Source organism: Pteropus alecto, unplaced genomic scaffold (assembly GCF_000325575.1).
Source record: "Pteropus alecto unplaced genomic scaffold, ASM32557v1 scaffold44, whole genome shotgun sequence".
Taxonomy (NCBI): Eukaryota; Metazoa; Chordata; class Mammalia; order Chiroptera; family Pteropodidae; genus Pteropus; species Pteropus alecto.
In genome coordinates this window covers 8,406,920-8,420,285 of record NW_006436812.1, presented here as the reverse complement: position 1 = coordinate 8,420,285, position 13,366 = coordinate 8,406,920, and the positions used below count along the sequence as shown (strand labels likewise).

Genomic DNA, 13,366 nt, shown 5'->3' with positions numbered 1-13,366 from the left:
CCCTCTGGCCTTCCGCGGTCCTTGAAGGAGCAAGAACCTGAGGTACCTGACCTGGTGTGGGTTAGGAGGCGGACAGTGTCTGGATGCACGCCTCTGGGACATAATGGTCATAATTATCAGCGTTTACCCACCACCGTGCCCCACTCTCTTAATCCCCGCAGCAATCCTATGAGGCAGCTTCTGCTATTGTTCCCACTTTACCAGGAAACTAGCTTCAAAGAAATCTAGCATCTCTCCTGAGGTTATCCAGGTGGTAAGAGGCTAAGCTGGGGTTCTCGCTTTGGTCTGATTCCACAGTCCTTGCCATAGCACCAAGGACAGATTCTTGGAATGGAACAGCTAAAGGTGTCTGTGTTAGACCCCTGGGAGCCAGAGCTAGGAACAAGCCAATTCCTGTGGAGCATCGCCTTCTCCAGGTGGCACCCTCCTCTGGTGCCCCGCCCCTCCAGGCTGAGTTGGTGTCTGCTGAGGGCTTCCCCCTTCCCTTTTCTCACATCCCAACGTCTGTTTAAACATGTGTCTGCCATACTAAACTTGGCTTGTTTCCTGCAGTAGCTCCAGTACCCAGCCTAGCCTAGTCAATACATGTTTGTGAAATATGTGCTTCATTAAATGAATAAGGTACTGCGGCTAAAGAGGGCCGAAGAATTCGGGAAGCTTCTGGAGTAGGAAACTTGGGAGTGGAGGGTTGAATGGCTGAGGTAGCAGATGGAAGTGCTATGAACTCAGCTGTCTCAGTCATTCCCACCCTCGGCAGCCAGGCGAGGAGGCTCTCAGGGACAAGTCAAGTCCTTTGCCCTGTGCCTGGTGTTCTTAATGGTCTCAGGAGAATGGAACCCTTATCTGTGGCTCTAAAGGGACATTCCTGAGGAGAGCGGAAGCCAGGCTGGCACAGGGTGTGGCATTATTCTACATCTGGAATGTGACGGAACCAGTGGGTCAGGCTGGTTGGCCTTAGGATGGCCTCTTTTGTCCTAAGCTGCCATTTTTGCAGTTTTCTAGGATCCCCAACCATCCTTCTCCCCATACACAAAGGCATGACTGAAAAGAAAATATTTATTAGGGAAGGAACAGAGAGAAGGCAAGGGCCTCTGGCCCAGAAGGCCTACGCAGCTGCTCTATGGTTGTCCAGGTAGTGCCGCAGAGCTGTGGGGTAATCAGTGATGACACCAGTGGCCCCTAGGCTGTAGGCCACTTCAAAATCCGACTCTTCATTAAGGCACCAAAATATCACCTGGGTGGGGAGGGAGGGGCTTGTAGTTTCCAAACAACTTTACCTGGAACCCGCCCCCCCCTTGCAACCAGATGGTCGGGGCTCTCCCCCTCTGTGGAGTGGTGGTATGCTGGGGAGCTGATTGTTAGGTTTTCAGGAATTTCACAAACTGGTTTTAAACAAAGCCATTATTAAATATTAAATTATATAAACTTGCAATTCAGTAAACTATATTAAAAACCAAAGTAATAAATACTAAAAACTCACCACTTCCTAATAATTTTACTACATTTTACTATTACCTATGCTCTGGAGATTATTTCCACTGTACACAGTCTGTTGAATGTGTACAGTGGAAATACTCTATAACGATGTGCTACCTCACATCTCTTCCCAACTCTATGTTCAGTGACTTCATGTTGGTAGCCTGAAATTGGCCAAGGTGGGAGTATATACACCAGAAAAATGATCTAATGCTCAAATTAGAGTGCTTCCCCCCCGCTGAAGAGCCAGTTATGGACTGCTACTCTGCATCTTCCCTGCCTCCTGAGTCCTTTCCTGTGGCACTGATGTAGGTAGAGATAGTATTTGTATCCTGGGCAAGGCGCTGATCTGTAAGAGCCACATCATCCCCATGCCTCACTCACTCCTACATTCAATCAGTGGCTTTGTTGACCCTTCCATCCATCCCCACTGCTGCCACTGGAGCCCAAGAGCCCAAGTTCTGTCAGTGGCGGCAACAGACTCCTCATAAGACTTTCTGCTTCTACAATGGCCCCCACAATTTCTTCTCCACATGGAGAACCTCACTCAACAAACCTTGGATCAAGTCTCTCTCCTGCTTAGGGCCCCTCAAAAGCTTCCCATCCTGGGCCGAAGTCCAGGTTTCTTACTGAGTTCCACACACTGCCTGCCTCAGCCTCTGCTGCCTTCTCCAGCTCCCTTGTGCTGCTTCCTCCAGACTGCAGCCTGGTAGAAGCCCTCTCAGTTCCTCAGACTGCCAAGGCCTCTTGCTCCTCTGGGCCTTCCTACATGCTGAGCCTCCTGCCTGAGATGCCTTCCCTTTCCCCTCCCATTGAGCCAGCCCCTCACTTCTTCCAGAAGGCCTTCTCTGACCCCCACAGACCACTACACTGTTTCCTTACTGCCTACTGGTTGCCCCTGCAATGGCCTGTTTCATTTCCTTCCTCTGCCCTTGATGGTAAGCTCCCTGCTTCATCCCCAGTACAATAGTGTCTGGAACTTATTCTTAACGAAGGTTTGCTAATTACATGACCTGGTCAAAGCTGATGCTCAGGGGAGTGGGAGGAGCTGGGCTAGGCTGGTCTTTGCCCAGCCCCCCTCATCAGGGATCAGGACAGTTTAATACATCACAATGGCTAGCATTTATAAAGCCCTTACTAACTACCAGTTACATATCCAGAAGAGTTACCTACAGCATTATCCCCATTTAACAGATGAAGAAACCAAGACTCAGAAGGTGACCTGCCCAAAGGACCCAGCTAGTCAGTAGCAGAGCTGTGATTGGAACGCAGTGCTAGGCCCACGCTGTGAACCATCCCCTTGCTGAGGGGGTGGTGGTCGAGGCTCACCTGCACCCCTCGCTGCTCCAGGTGTTGGATCAGACTTTTCCTCATGATGAGCCTGGTGGGGGGGGGGGGGATGGCAAAGGCCATGATGAGAGGAACTAAGAAGAAGGGCAGAGGCAGATCTCTAAGGAGACACTCCACCCAGCCTTATCTCCCATCTCACCATTTAGAAACCACAGCACACAGCTGGTTCAGGCCAGAGTAGGAGAATGGGAAGTAGGTCCTGCAGAGAGGTGGTGTCGTGGTCAGCCCATGGGTCTCTCTCTGTCACAAGGGTGGGTAGTTGGGTGGCAGTGACCCCTGACCAGTGAAACCCGCCCCCTCTAGAAGAACCTTTGCAGTTGGCTAGCTGAACAATTCACCCATTGTTCAGTGAGATCCTAATCCTATATCCTTGACTCCACGCTTTGAGGGTGTGCACTTGCTTCACCATTTTATAGGAAAAGAAACTAAATCTTGGAGAGCAAAAGGGACTTGCCTGAGGTGACACAGCAAGTCTGTAGTGGGGCCAGGACCAGAACCCAGCTTGATTTCCAAACTGGACATGCAGTCTGGAGGAGGTCCTAGTGGTTGGGCCTGACTAGCTTCCTGAGACCAGACTGCATTTAGTGGGTTGGCTACTTGCCCCTAATTGTCCCACCCCAGGGGTGACTCTAGAGGCTTCACAATGTCCCATGGCAGGCTTTAGAGTCAGACCCAGGGCAAACTGGGCTCTGTACTTTCAGCTGTGTGGCCTTGAGAAAATTATAGAACCTCTCTGAGCCTCAGGTTCTCCGTAGGTACTACTGAGTCATGATTTTTGTACCTTCTGGGGGTGCTACAAGGTAAAGCTCAACTAAACATCCTTTAGGACATGAAAACACTCTGTAAATCCTGTATAAAAAGTTATGTACACAAAGTTGTAGCATGAGTCTTTGTAGCAGGGATTGTGGGGCTGGCTGGGAGCTTCCCTCAGGACAACAGAGGGGAGCAGAAAGCACTGGGGCTGCCACAGAGAAGTTCCCAAAAGTGAAGGGAGGGGCCAAGCCTGAGAGCTGGTGAAGTATCCAAATTCCTGATACTTTGTCCAGCTGTTACTTTGTTAATCCATGTCTCCCACTGGGAAAACACTTGCTTTTCCTTTTGAGAATCAGAGAGTAATGCTATAATTTACATCTGTCTTCCTAGCAAGATTGTAAACTCACTGAGGGCCTTACCCCACCCATATTGGTCTTATGTATTAGTGTAACTGCACCTGGAACAGAGTAGGCATTCAATAAATATTTGTTGGATGAATGAATAAATGAACACTTTGTCCTAAAACTCCATCCACATCAACAAACATCTGCATAGAATTTCAGGGGGTTTTTGGACTCCTTAGTATTCATGAATGCTGGATGAGAACCACTGTCTTCAAAGCACCCTGGGGGTTATCCTGAGGGCATCTGGGGGGCTTGGGGCCCTATGCAATGGGGCTTGAGATGGGGGAAGTATTTTTCTGAGGACAGAAGCAGCTGGGGGCCTGGGGAGGATGAAGAAGGGTGTTGGGGACCCTGTGGGTACCTGTTGATGATAGTGGGCAGGAAGCACATGAAGAACTTCTCGGGAATTGGGATGAAGGGCAGCAGTCCCACGTAATAGAGCAGTAACAACCAGAATCCTCGGCTTATTGTGAAGCAGAATGGCATCTCGGGGTTCTGGGAAGCAAGGGGAGGTGAGAGAGGGATCAGTCTGCTCCTGGGAAAGCAGAGTAGAGGCCTGGGCTGCAGGGGAAACAGTTCTGGACATTCAGAAAGCCCTACTACCTGTAGGATCAAAGCAGCATCTTGGCCCAGCATTCAAGACCTAAATGCACCTTCCCTGCTCCCACCAGCATGCCTTTGCTCACATACTTTCTCCATCACCTCACCTCTCAAAATCCTCCAGAACCCCCCCAGGCTCTTCTAGCCTAGGCCCCTCAGGCTGGGCTGGACTCCAGCTCCTGGGAGGAAGGGCCGCTGGAGCAAGGAAGGAAAAAGACTCACGGCAGCCCTGCACTTCTTCATGACTGAGCTCTTCTCTGAGGCCCAGATGGTGATTTCACTGCGGTCAAAGCTCCTCACCAGGCTGGCTATCTGGGAGGGGATGGAGGTGATGGGGAGTCAGACCTTCTCCAGCCCTGGCCCCCCAACCTAGCCTGTAGCACTACCTTATGAATGAGTTGCTCGTTTTCCCCTTTGATCTCCACACTCATGGGCATCCGAGGGAACCTCTGGAACAAGTCCTCTAGACGCACCATGTGCTGGTCTGACCCATGTGCAAAGTGGCCTGGGGGAAGTTGTGGGAAGAGAGATCAGAGGAGGATTGGTGGGGTGGGGGTAAGAACCCATGGGATAAGGGGCAAGTTCCAGAGGAGGAGAGCAGACATTGAGGCTATCACCCTACATGGGCTGGACCAGCCCAGAGTCATAGTCAATGCTCTTACCAGGTGAGAAGTAAACCTCCAGCTCCTCCTTGTAGAGGGGCAGCTCCTTGGGAGAGCAAAAGCATGTCACCAGGAGGCATGTGTGGAGGCTCTCTGGGTATGATGGGGAGCTGGCGCAAGACCCACCTCAAAGTCCAGGCTGCCCACATCCCTATTCACGCCTGACTGGCGCAACAGGTTCTCGTCGTGGGACACCACCACTACACCATCCCGCGTCAGCTGGCAGTCCAGCTCCAGGAGGTCGGCTCGCTGAGCCATGGAGCTATGGGAGCAAAGATCAGTGGGGTGTGGGACATAGGGATGGGCCAGACCGCAGGCTGGTGGGACAGTTCAGGGGAGCGTGGGTGGAGTTTAAGGTGGAATGTACAGGCTGTGCACTGCACACCTCCGGGAGGCTCCTGTCACCCAGGCTAGGAAGTAAATGGCACCCCTTGGCATCATGCAGCACACGGCCGGCACGACCTTACCCAGCAACTGGGCCAGGTAGGTGTACTCACTTCTCCATGGCCTCCATGGTGTTCTCCAGCTTCTCTCCAGATCCTGTGTGGGGTACCAGAGTGGGTCCCTCCTTCTCCCTTCCCCACTGCCTCATCACTCCCGTCAGCCCAGGTTGAATAGCCTCTTCTTCCCCATTCCACATCCTGCGCCACTACCCTGCTCTCCTACCTTGGTTTCTGCCCTCTCACATCCAGCTCCTTGTACCTACTCCTCTGCTGTCCACCCTGGCACCTGTCTGGCTATCCTCACTCCACCCTCAATAGCTGCCACGCCCCCCCCCTCCGGCTCACCTCCCCGGTGGGCCCCCAGGCGGGGACAGAAAGCTGGAACCCAGGGCGTGTGCAGCAGGCGAGGCCGGCGCAGTAAGAAGATGGAGAGCAGGACATAGCTACCCAGAGTGGGCAGAGCGTAGTAGAGCAGAGGGCTCATGGCCGTACTGCCTCTCCGGGCTCCAAATGCTGTGAGCTCAGCTGTCCCTGATAAATTGTGCTGTCTTGCCGACTGCCTGGCCAGTCTGATGTAGGCTGGTTCCACCACTGGCCGCCACCACGCCCCTGGGACCTGCTGAGCCTGCTGCTGGCTGGAAGCCAGGCTGCAGGGCTCAGCTGGGGATGGAGGCAGAAGGAAAGGCCAGGCGGCTCTGGCTCTCACACTCCCAGGCCCGTCGTAGACCCCAGTACCCCTCTCTCCTCGGGCACACAGGGCAAGTCAAGTCCTCCACCACCAGGTTGCTACAGCCTTCCCCCTTCCCACTGGTGTGTGTGGCCAAGGGATGTAACACACTGCTCCTTACTATTTCCGGAGAATCTGGGGTGTGTAGGGTACCCCTGAGTCACCCCGGAATCACCCGAGCCAGTTAGACAGGAAGCCAATAGAGAGGGTAGAGAACAGTGACTCTAGGGAGAATTGACCCCACTCTGTCCAGGAACCTGGAGCTCCTTACACTCTCATACTCAGCCCTGGCCAGAGGGGAGTCAAAAGTCACTAGGGCCAGGTAAAGCCACAACTGGGAAGTGGCTGGGCTGGAGGTCAGTCCTCAGAGCAGCAATGGTTAGGGACGCAGCATCAGCGAACAAAGACAGAGCCAGGGCATCATATACACATCTCTATATTTATATATTAGATACAGGCAGGGGGTAGGCAGGGGCACTGGGCTCTCCACATGCCCCCTACCTCCACATCTGTTCACCCACACACAGAAGTAGCAGGGGCACCAGATGTGGCAGCTTGGGGTGGGCGTGGGGATGGGGGAGGGTTTAGGCCTGGGCCCTACTCCTCAGGAATACTAGCCCTTGAGCCTTAGGAATGTTTCTTCAGGGAGATGGGTGGGGTTTTAGGGAGGTGAGTGGGGCAGGGCTGGCTCTGAGTCCCTAGTCAGTGTCTCCCATCTCCCACCACCCCTCAGTAGGTCACGGGGCAGCAAAAGCCCTTTGATTCCAGAACTGCCAGAGACTGGGATAGCTGGGGTACAGGACGGCAGAGCAGCGGAGGGGAAACTGCTCTTGGGGCCACCTGAGCCCCTCCGGTCCTGGGAATGGGGGGAGGGCAGGACGAAGGGAGCCTTGGCCTGCCTAAAGCAGGGTGCCTGAGCAAAGCAAGAGAAGGTGGCCAGGCCCATCCTCTGCCCCAACCTGGGCTGCTGGAGTCTGGGGTGGGCACAGTGTCCATTTTCTAACAGTCCGGCAGAGGAGGGGCAGGCAGGAGGCAGGGCCTAAATAAAAAGGCAGGCAGGAAAGGAATCATTAGCACCCCTGAGAGTCGCAGGACAGAGCCCGGACCTCAACTTCTCTCATTTCATCCTCACAGTTGAATGGGATGTGTCTCAGTTTCCTTTTCTGTAAATGGGAATAACATTAGTACCTATCTCATGGGACTACTATAAGGATTAAATGAGTTCATACTCATAAACCTCTTAGAACAATGCTTAGGGCTCTGTAAGTGTTTACTCTCATTATCAGGACTGTCCTCAGGAAACCAAGGCATAGAGGTGAGGTGTTGTACACAGTGTCACACTGCTTTGATAAGTGTCAGAGCTGGGGTTTGAACCCAGGTGTGTCTGTCCTCCTTCTGTCAGGGTGCAGCTGGCAGAAAGTCAGAAAGGAGACTGGGGTAAGAAGAAGAGCAGTGTGGGTTGGGGAAAGCCCCACAGGTGTATGAACTACCGACCCGGGCACCAGGTGTGAAAAAGCTTGGCATCTGGGTCAGACTGCTGCTGACCCAAAGCGATTACTATCCCTCCTGCCTCTCTGCCCATACTGGGAGAGGCAAAACTTGGCTCCGTTCCTCAGATGGGTGAGATGGGCCCTCAATGACCTCTGAAGGCCTAGAACAGCTACTGGGGCTATTGCAGGCTGCTGACAGGTGGGAGATAGTTGGGGCTGGGGGAAAGGAGGAGGGACATGAAGACTGGTGGACCACAGGTCTATGGGCAGGCTCTGGCCTTTCTGCTGTATACACATGGATTATACACATGGGCGTAGGCAAGCTTTTGACTGTATGGTGTATTGGGTACCCTGATCTCAGGGTGAATCTGTGCATGGATGCTGGGGAGCACTCACCAGGCCCCAGGGAGCAGAGGCATCTGTCCACATTAGTGGGCCTCCAGCACCCCAGGCTGGAAGCGGGCTGTCTCCTGGAATATGAGCTCCTTCAGCCGCTCCTTGGGTAGATCATCGAGCTCCATGTCGAAGGTGAAAGGTTCCTCAGCCACCGGCTGGGGTGGCAAAGAAGTAAGGCTCAGGCCAGGTACTGAAGGATGCCTACCCACCCACTTACCCTCCAGTCCGGCTGCTGGTGGCTGGCCCACCTCATCTGTTGGGTCATAGTACTGCTCCAAGTAGGGGTGAGCCAAGGCTTCTTCCACTGTGATCCGTTTATTGGGGTTAAAGGTCAACATCCGGTCCAGCAGATCAAGGGCTAGGGAAGGGCAGGAACTGGGGGTCAAAAGGAAGGCTGTGGGGAGTTCCCAGAAGTATGGCTTTGCTTCTCTATTCCCAGGGGGCCTGTCTATTCAGGCAGCTGCTGGACCCATGTAACCTCTCTGCACCATTTTTACCCCACATCAGCCTCCATGTCTCTCACCTTTGGAGTCTGACTTGGGAAAAAGCTTGGCCCAGGCCACCTTGGTCTTGGAGGGCAGAGACTGTAGGTAGTTTCGGGCCTTCATGTTGATGATACAATTCAGGTCCTCCTGAGATGGGGAGCCCAGGATACCTGTGGATAGGGCAGGTGACTTGGTGAAAGATCTTTTCTTCCTTTTGGGAACAGAAGGAGCCAAGAACAAGAGCCCCAGCAACCCACTCCAGGCCCTGACAATTATCTCTCATCCAGTACTATAGTGGTGAAACAAGAGGTCTGGATTCAGGCAGCCTAAGGGTGTATCCCAGCTCCAGCCCTTCCTAGGTGTGGGGCGTGTAGCCTTGCTTTTCCCACCTATCAACTGTGGATAGTATCTATACCTCATTGAAATACTGTGAGATGCTGTAGGGACTCCACTCGTGGCAGTACTCCTGCAGACTCACTGACCAGACTCTAAAGAAATCTCACCTCCAATAAGCTAATCTCCCTTCCACTCAGCTGGCCAGGCCCCCTCACCCAGAATATGGTTGAGCTGGTCCAGGTAGTGCTTGCCAGGGAAGATGGGCCGGTTGGAGAGCATCTCAGCCAGAATGCAGCCTACAGACCAGATGTCGATGGACTTGGTGTAGCCCTGGGGAAGAGGACAAAGTGGTGGGCTCCGGGGCCAGCCTCAACGGGGCACTGTTGTCTAGGCCAAGCCGCTACCCCAACCTAGCTTCAAACAATGAGCAGAGGCCTAGAAGAGCTAATGCTTAGCTTCTTTCCAAATCCCAAGGACCATAGTCATGTGACATGGCCTAAGGGGTAGACTTCATATACCATGGGGGTCAGTGCCTAGCTCAGAGGTGGCTCCAGGCCTTTCTGGGACCCACTTTCCTTTTGGGGGTGGATGGCCCCCTACCTTGGAGTTAAGCATGATCTCTGGGGCCCGGTACCAGCGTGTGGCCACGTATTCTGTCAGGAATCCAGTGTGGTCATGCTCAGGATCGGCGATCCGGGCCAGGCCAAAATCGCAGATCTGGAATCCAACCCAGGCTGCTAAGCTTGGTGGTCAAAGCCTCCACGGCCCAAACAATCATAATGCCACGCCTCCGCCCATGCTGTTCCCTTTGCTTGTGATACTCTCATACTCCGGGGGACTACCGGTCACCTGGAAGCCCCAGGCCCCAAGGGAGGAGGGAAGAGGCAACCAATCCTCTGACCTTAAGGTCGCAGGTGGTGTTGATGAGCAGGTTGGAGGGCTTTAAATCCCGGTGGAGTACGTTGGCTGAGTGAATATACTTGAGGCCCCGCAGGATCTGGTAGAGGAAGTAGCAGACATGGTCGTTGCTCAGCTGCTGGCTTTTGAGCAACTTGTACAGGTCTGTCTCCATCAGGTCCTGCACAATGTAGCTGAGGATGGCACCGGAGACCCCCAGGTGGGGGTAGCAGGAGGAACTTGGTTAAGAAGAATGGGCTCTGGTGACTAGGCTTCACATCCCCTCCAGCTGGCACCCCTAGGACTCAACAGATCTGCCAACCCATATCACGAGCTGGACAAGGCCTACACTCAGCAGTTGGGCGAAGGGGCCTCTGCTGCATCTCGGCTGCTGACTCTGAGCAAAAGCACTTTGGTTCTGTGGCCTCAGTTTCTCTACTGGGAAAATGAGAACAATAAACTATAGGAGGCAGGAGAATGTCACAGTTAAGCACAGCAGCTCTGGGGTTAACCTGCTGGTGTCTGAAATCCCCACTCCACTGCTCACTGGTTTTATGACCTCAACCTGTCTGCACCTCTATTTCTTCATCTGTAAAGTAGGGGTAAGAATGGTTTTTTCGAGAGTGGTTGTGATGATGAGGTGAGAAGACCCACATAAAACAGCCGGCTCAGTGCTTGGCACGTTGTAAGTATTCAGCAAACATGAACTAGTATTGCTATCATAAATGCCTGAGCCACATGGCCATTGAGTGGGTTAAATGAGATAATGTATGAACAGCATCTGGCATGCAATAAATGTTTGCTTAAAAATAAATGCCTGCCTTATGGGAGTGGTTTGTGCAAGACAAATGAGGAGAAACTCCCAACAGTACACTCCCACTCAAAGAGTGTTTGGCCATACATCAGATTAAACATACATACATACATATATACATAAATGTCACTTGGCTTTCTCTGCAAAGATAACTGTCTTTTAAAAGTACTGTCTTTTAGAATCAGCCTCAAAAGGGCCTTCTTAGAACATCTGGACCAAACCTGCTGTTTTATAGACAGGGAGGCCCAGCAAGATGCAGTGACTTGCTTAAGGTCACACAGCAACTAGGGTTGAGCTTGGAGGTTTCCTGCCCACAGTTTGTGGTGGGCGCTGCAGACACTGCAAACAAATCCCCATGCTAAAGAACTGGGACTGACTGGGGATGGGTGCAGTGGGGGAGAGGTGATGGGTGTTACAAGCTAACAACAGAGCCAGGCAGGAAGTGGACAACAAACTAGGAAAGTGATATGGAGGGGAGGGCAACAAAGGCAAGGCTGTCCCTCCCTGGGCAAGGTACAAGTCCACAAGTGATTAGGGTGGGGCTCTGAGCAGGAAGTCCTGGAGAAAGACAGACAGGATCTCATTTGGGGGAGGAGAGGAGACAGCAAAAGAAGCACTATTTTAGACTTCTGAGCCTCTGTTTCCTCATCCACGAAATGGATCTGAGGAGACCCATCTCATAGGGCAGTTGGGAGGTAGAACTGGAAACGTGAAAGCCCTAGGCATGCCCTGCACCTGACTCATAGTAGGCCCTCAAAAAAGGGCAGTTTTCTTCCTGTCTTCCTGCCTTCCAGTCTGAGGACCCAGAGAGGAAAGAATCCTCATCTGTTAAACAAGAACTGACTGTGGCCAGAGGCTGGATCACGTCACAGAATTGCACATGTCAGAAGACAAAGCTCCCATAGAGACCATCTTGTCCAGTCCCGCAAAGAGGCATAGCATAGAGAACAGACTTGACCAAGGCCATACTGTCTGCAGCAGGCCAGGATTTATCTGAGGCCTCCCAGTCCTCTTACACTCTATGGCCTCTTTTCTGCTAGAAGGTTTCTTTTACTGGGTTTGTTTTTGAAGGGTGACAGGGAAGAAGGAATTAAAAGAAAGCCAATGTTCTCCCAGCCCAGTTCTGAGGCTGTGCCTGGCCAGCCATCTGGCCGAGGTGAAGGATACACATCCCTCATGGCTTCCAGGGTGGGTGCACGCAGAATATCTCGGATGCCAATGACATTCTCATGGTGGAAGCGCAGCAAGATCTGGATCTCCCGCAGTGTGCGCTGGCAGTAGGTCTGATGCTCGAAGGGGCTGATTTTCTTGATGGCTACGCGTGTCTTGCGCACATGGTCGTAAGCTGAGCTGAGGGCCAGAGAGATGTTGATGTGGTCTTACAAAGGGGAGTCCAGGCCTGGTGGCCCCACCCAGGCCTTGGCGGGGAGGGAGCAACAGAGGGTTCTGGCAAAATCATAAACAATGCTGGTTCCTTCCTGCTGTGAAGGCCTGGATTCTCCAGGGAGAAAGCTGGGGACTAGCCAGGCAGCCCTTCAGTGACTTCACAAACAGAGGAAGAGACTGACCGCTCACTGACTTCCCCTCTCCTCAGCTCTTTCCATTCTAGTTGCCCTGACCCCTCATCCTCCCTTTCCTATGATGGGCTCCCTCAAGCCAAGACAGGTCCAGGGGCTGGGAGATGAGTGGAGTACGAACAGTGAGGCAAATACAGTGAGAAGGAGGGAGTCAAAGGACGTACTGGAGGGAAGGGACAAGGCAGGCCGGGGTGTCTGGGAGAGGTACCTGGGCAGCAGAACTGTTCCCAAATGAACAAAGGCCCAGAGCACACAGTGGGGATGAGAAGACTCACAGACTCCTCCTAAAAGCTCAGGAAGGCACTCCTGGACCCCTCATGGCTCACTGGACCCTGGCCCAGGCCCAAAGCCTTGCCCCACCCTGCCGAGCCCTGAGCTCAGCTCTTCTCTCCCAAACTCCTTGGCAAGTCTCACTGCGGGAATCGAAGGCATCTTCTCCCCAAAGAAGGGTCCTTCACTCCTTCTTCACTAAGGATATTACCTCTCCAAGAATACTTATTCTCTTCACCTCATCCCATGTCTATAGGGTCCCCACAGCTCCCTGGCATGTACTTCGATGCCCTTCCCTTCATTACAGATTGGTCGGTTCAAGGCCTCCGAGCCCCCTCTCCCTCGAACGCACTCAGCGCCCCCTCCCTCAGAAAGCACTCAAAGGCCCTCTGCCTGGGACGCTGCCCAGACTCCTAAAGCCCCTGCCTCTTCGAGACGCTCCGATCTCCACTGCCCAGAAAGTACTCAGGGCCCTTCCCTGAACCCCCAGCCGCCTCCCGCAGATGCATCCCCTGCCCCGGAACGCCCCCTCACCTGACCATGCCATAGGCGCCCTCGCCGATGTACTGCAGTTGCGTGTAGCGCGGGCCCACGTCGAACGGCTGCCCCTTCACTATCTCCACTTCCCCAGAGACCCCCGGGCCGACCCCATCAGCTCCCCGGGGCTCCCCGCCCCCGCCCCCCTG

At 53.4% G+C, this 13,366-nt stretch overlaps 2 protein-coding genes across 2 annotated transcripts in view; both read right to left on the bottom strand.

The window, feature by feature from the left end:
- Positions 1 to 1,042: 1,042 nt before the first annotated feature.
- GDPD3 (glycerophosphodiester phosphodiesterase domain containing 3) lies at positions 1,043 to 6,701 on the bottom strand. Its single transcript, XM_006914084.3, has 10 exons — positions 6,034 to 6,701; positions 5,743 to 5,785; positions 5,372 to 5,507; positions 5,246 to 5,291; positions 4,970 to 5,088; positions 4,806 to 4,895; positions 4,345 to 4,478; positions 2,966 to 3,025; positions 2,806 to 2,857; positions 1,043 to 1,234 (listed from the first exon to the last, which is right to left on the bottom strand). Exons 1-10 carry the CDS (start codon positions 6,170 to 6,172, stop codon positions 1,106 to 1,108), a joined length of 948 nt encoding a protein of 315 aa, XP_006914146.1. The 5' UTR covers positions 6,173 to 6,701; the 3' UTR covers positions 1,043 to 1,105.
- A 134-nt stretch (positions 6,702 to 6,835) lies between these two features.
- MAPK3 (mitogen-activated protein kinase 3) overlaps positions 6,836 to 13,366 on the bottom strand; it is a 7,189-nt gene continuing 658 nt past the window's right edge. Inside the window, exons 2-10 of the mRNA XM_006914227.2 lie at positions 13,215 to 13,363; positions 12,001 to 12,183; positions 10,024 to 10,213; positions 9,723 to 9,839; positions 9,338 to 9,452; positions 8,825 to 8,956; positions 8,550 to 8,659; positions 8,302 to 8,456; positions 6,836 to 7,454 (exon numbers count right to left, since the gene is read on the bottom strand). Coding sequence (XP_006914289.1) covers positions 8,334 to 8,456; positions 8,550 to 8,659; positions 8,825 to 8,956; positions 9,338 to 9,452; positions 9,723 to 9,839; positions 10,024 to 10,213; positions 12,001 to 12,183; positions 13,215 to 13,363 — 1,119 coding nt within the window. The 3' untranslated portion in view covers positions 6,836 to 7,454; positions 8,302 to 8,333. The remainder of the gene's footprint in view (positions 7,455 to 8,301; positions 8,457 to 8,549; positions 8,660 to 8,824; positions 8,957 to 9,337; positions 9,453 to 9,722; positions 9,840 to 10,023; positions 10,214 to 12,000; positions 12,184 to 13,214; positions 13,364 to 13,366) is intronic.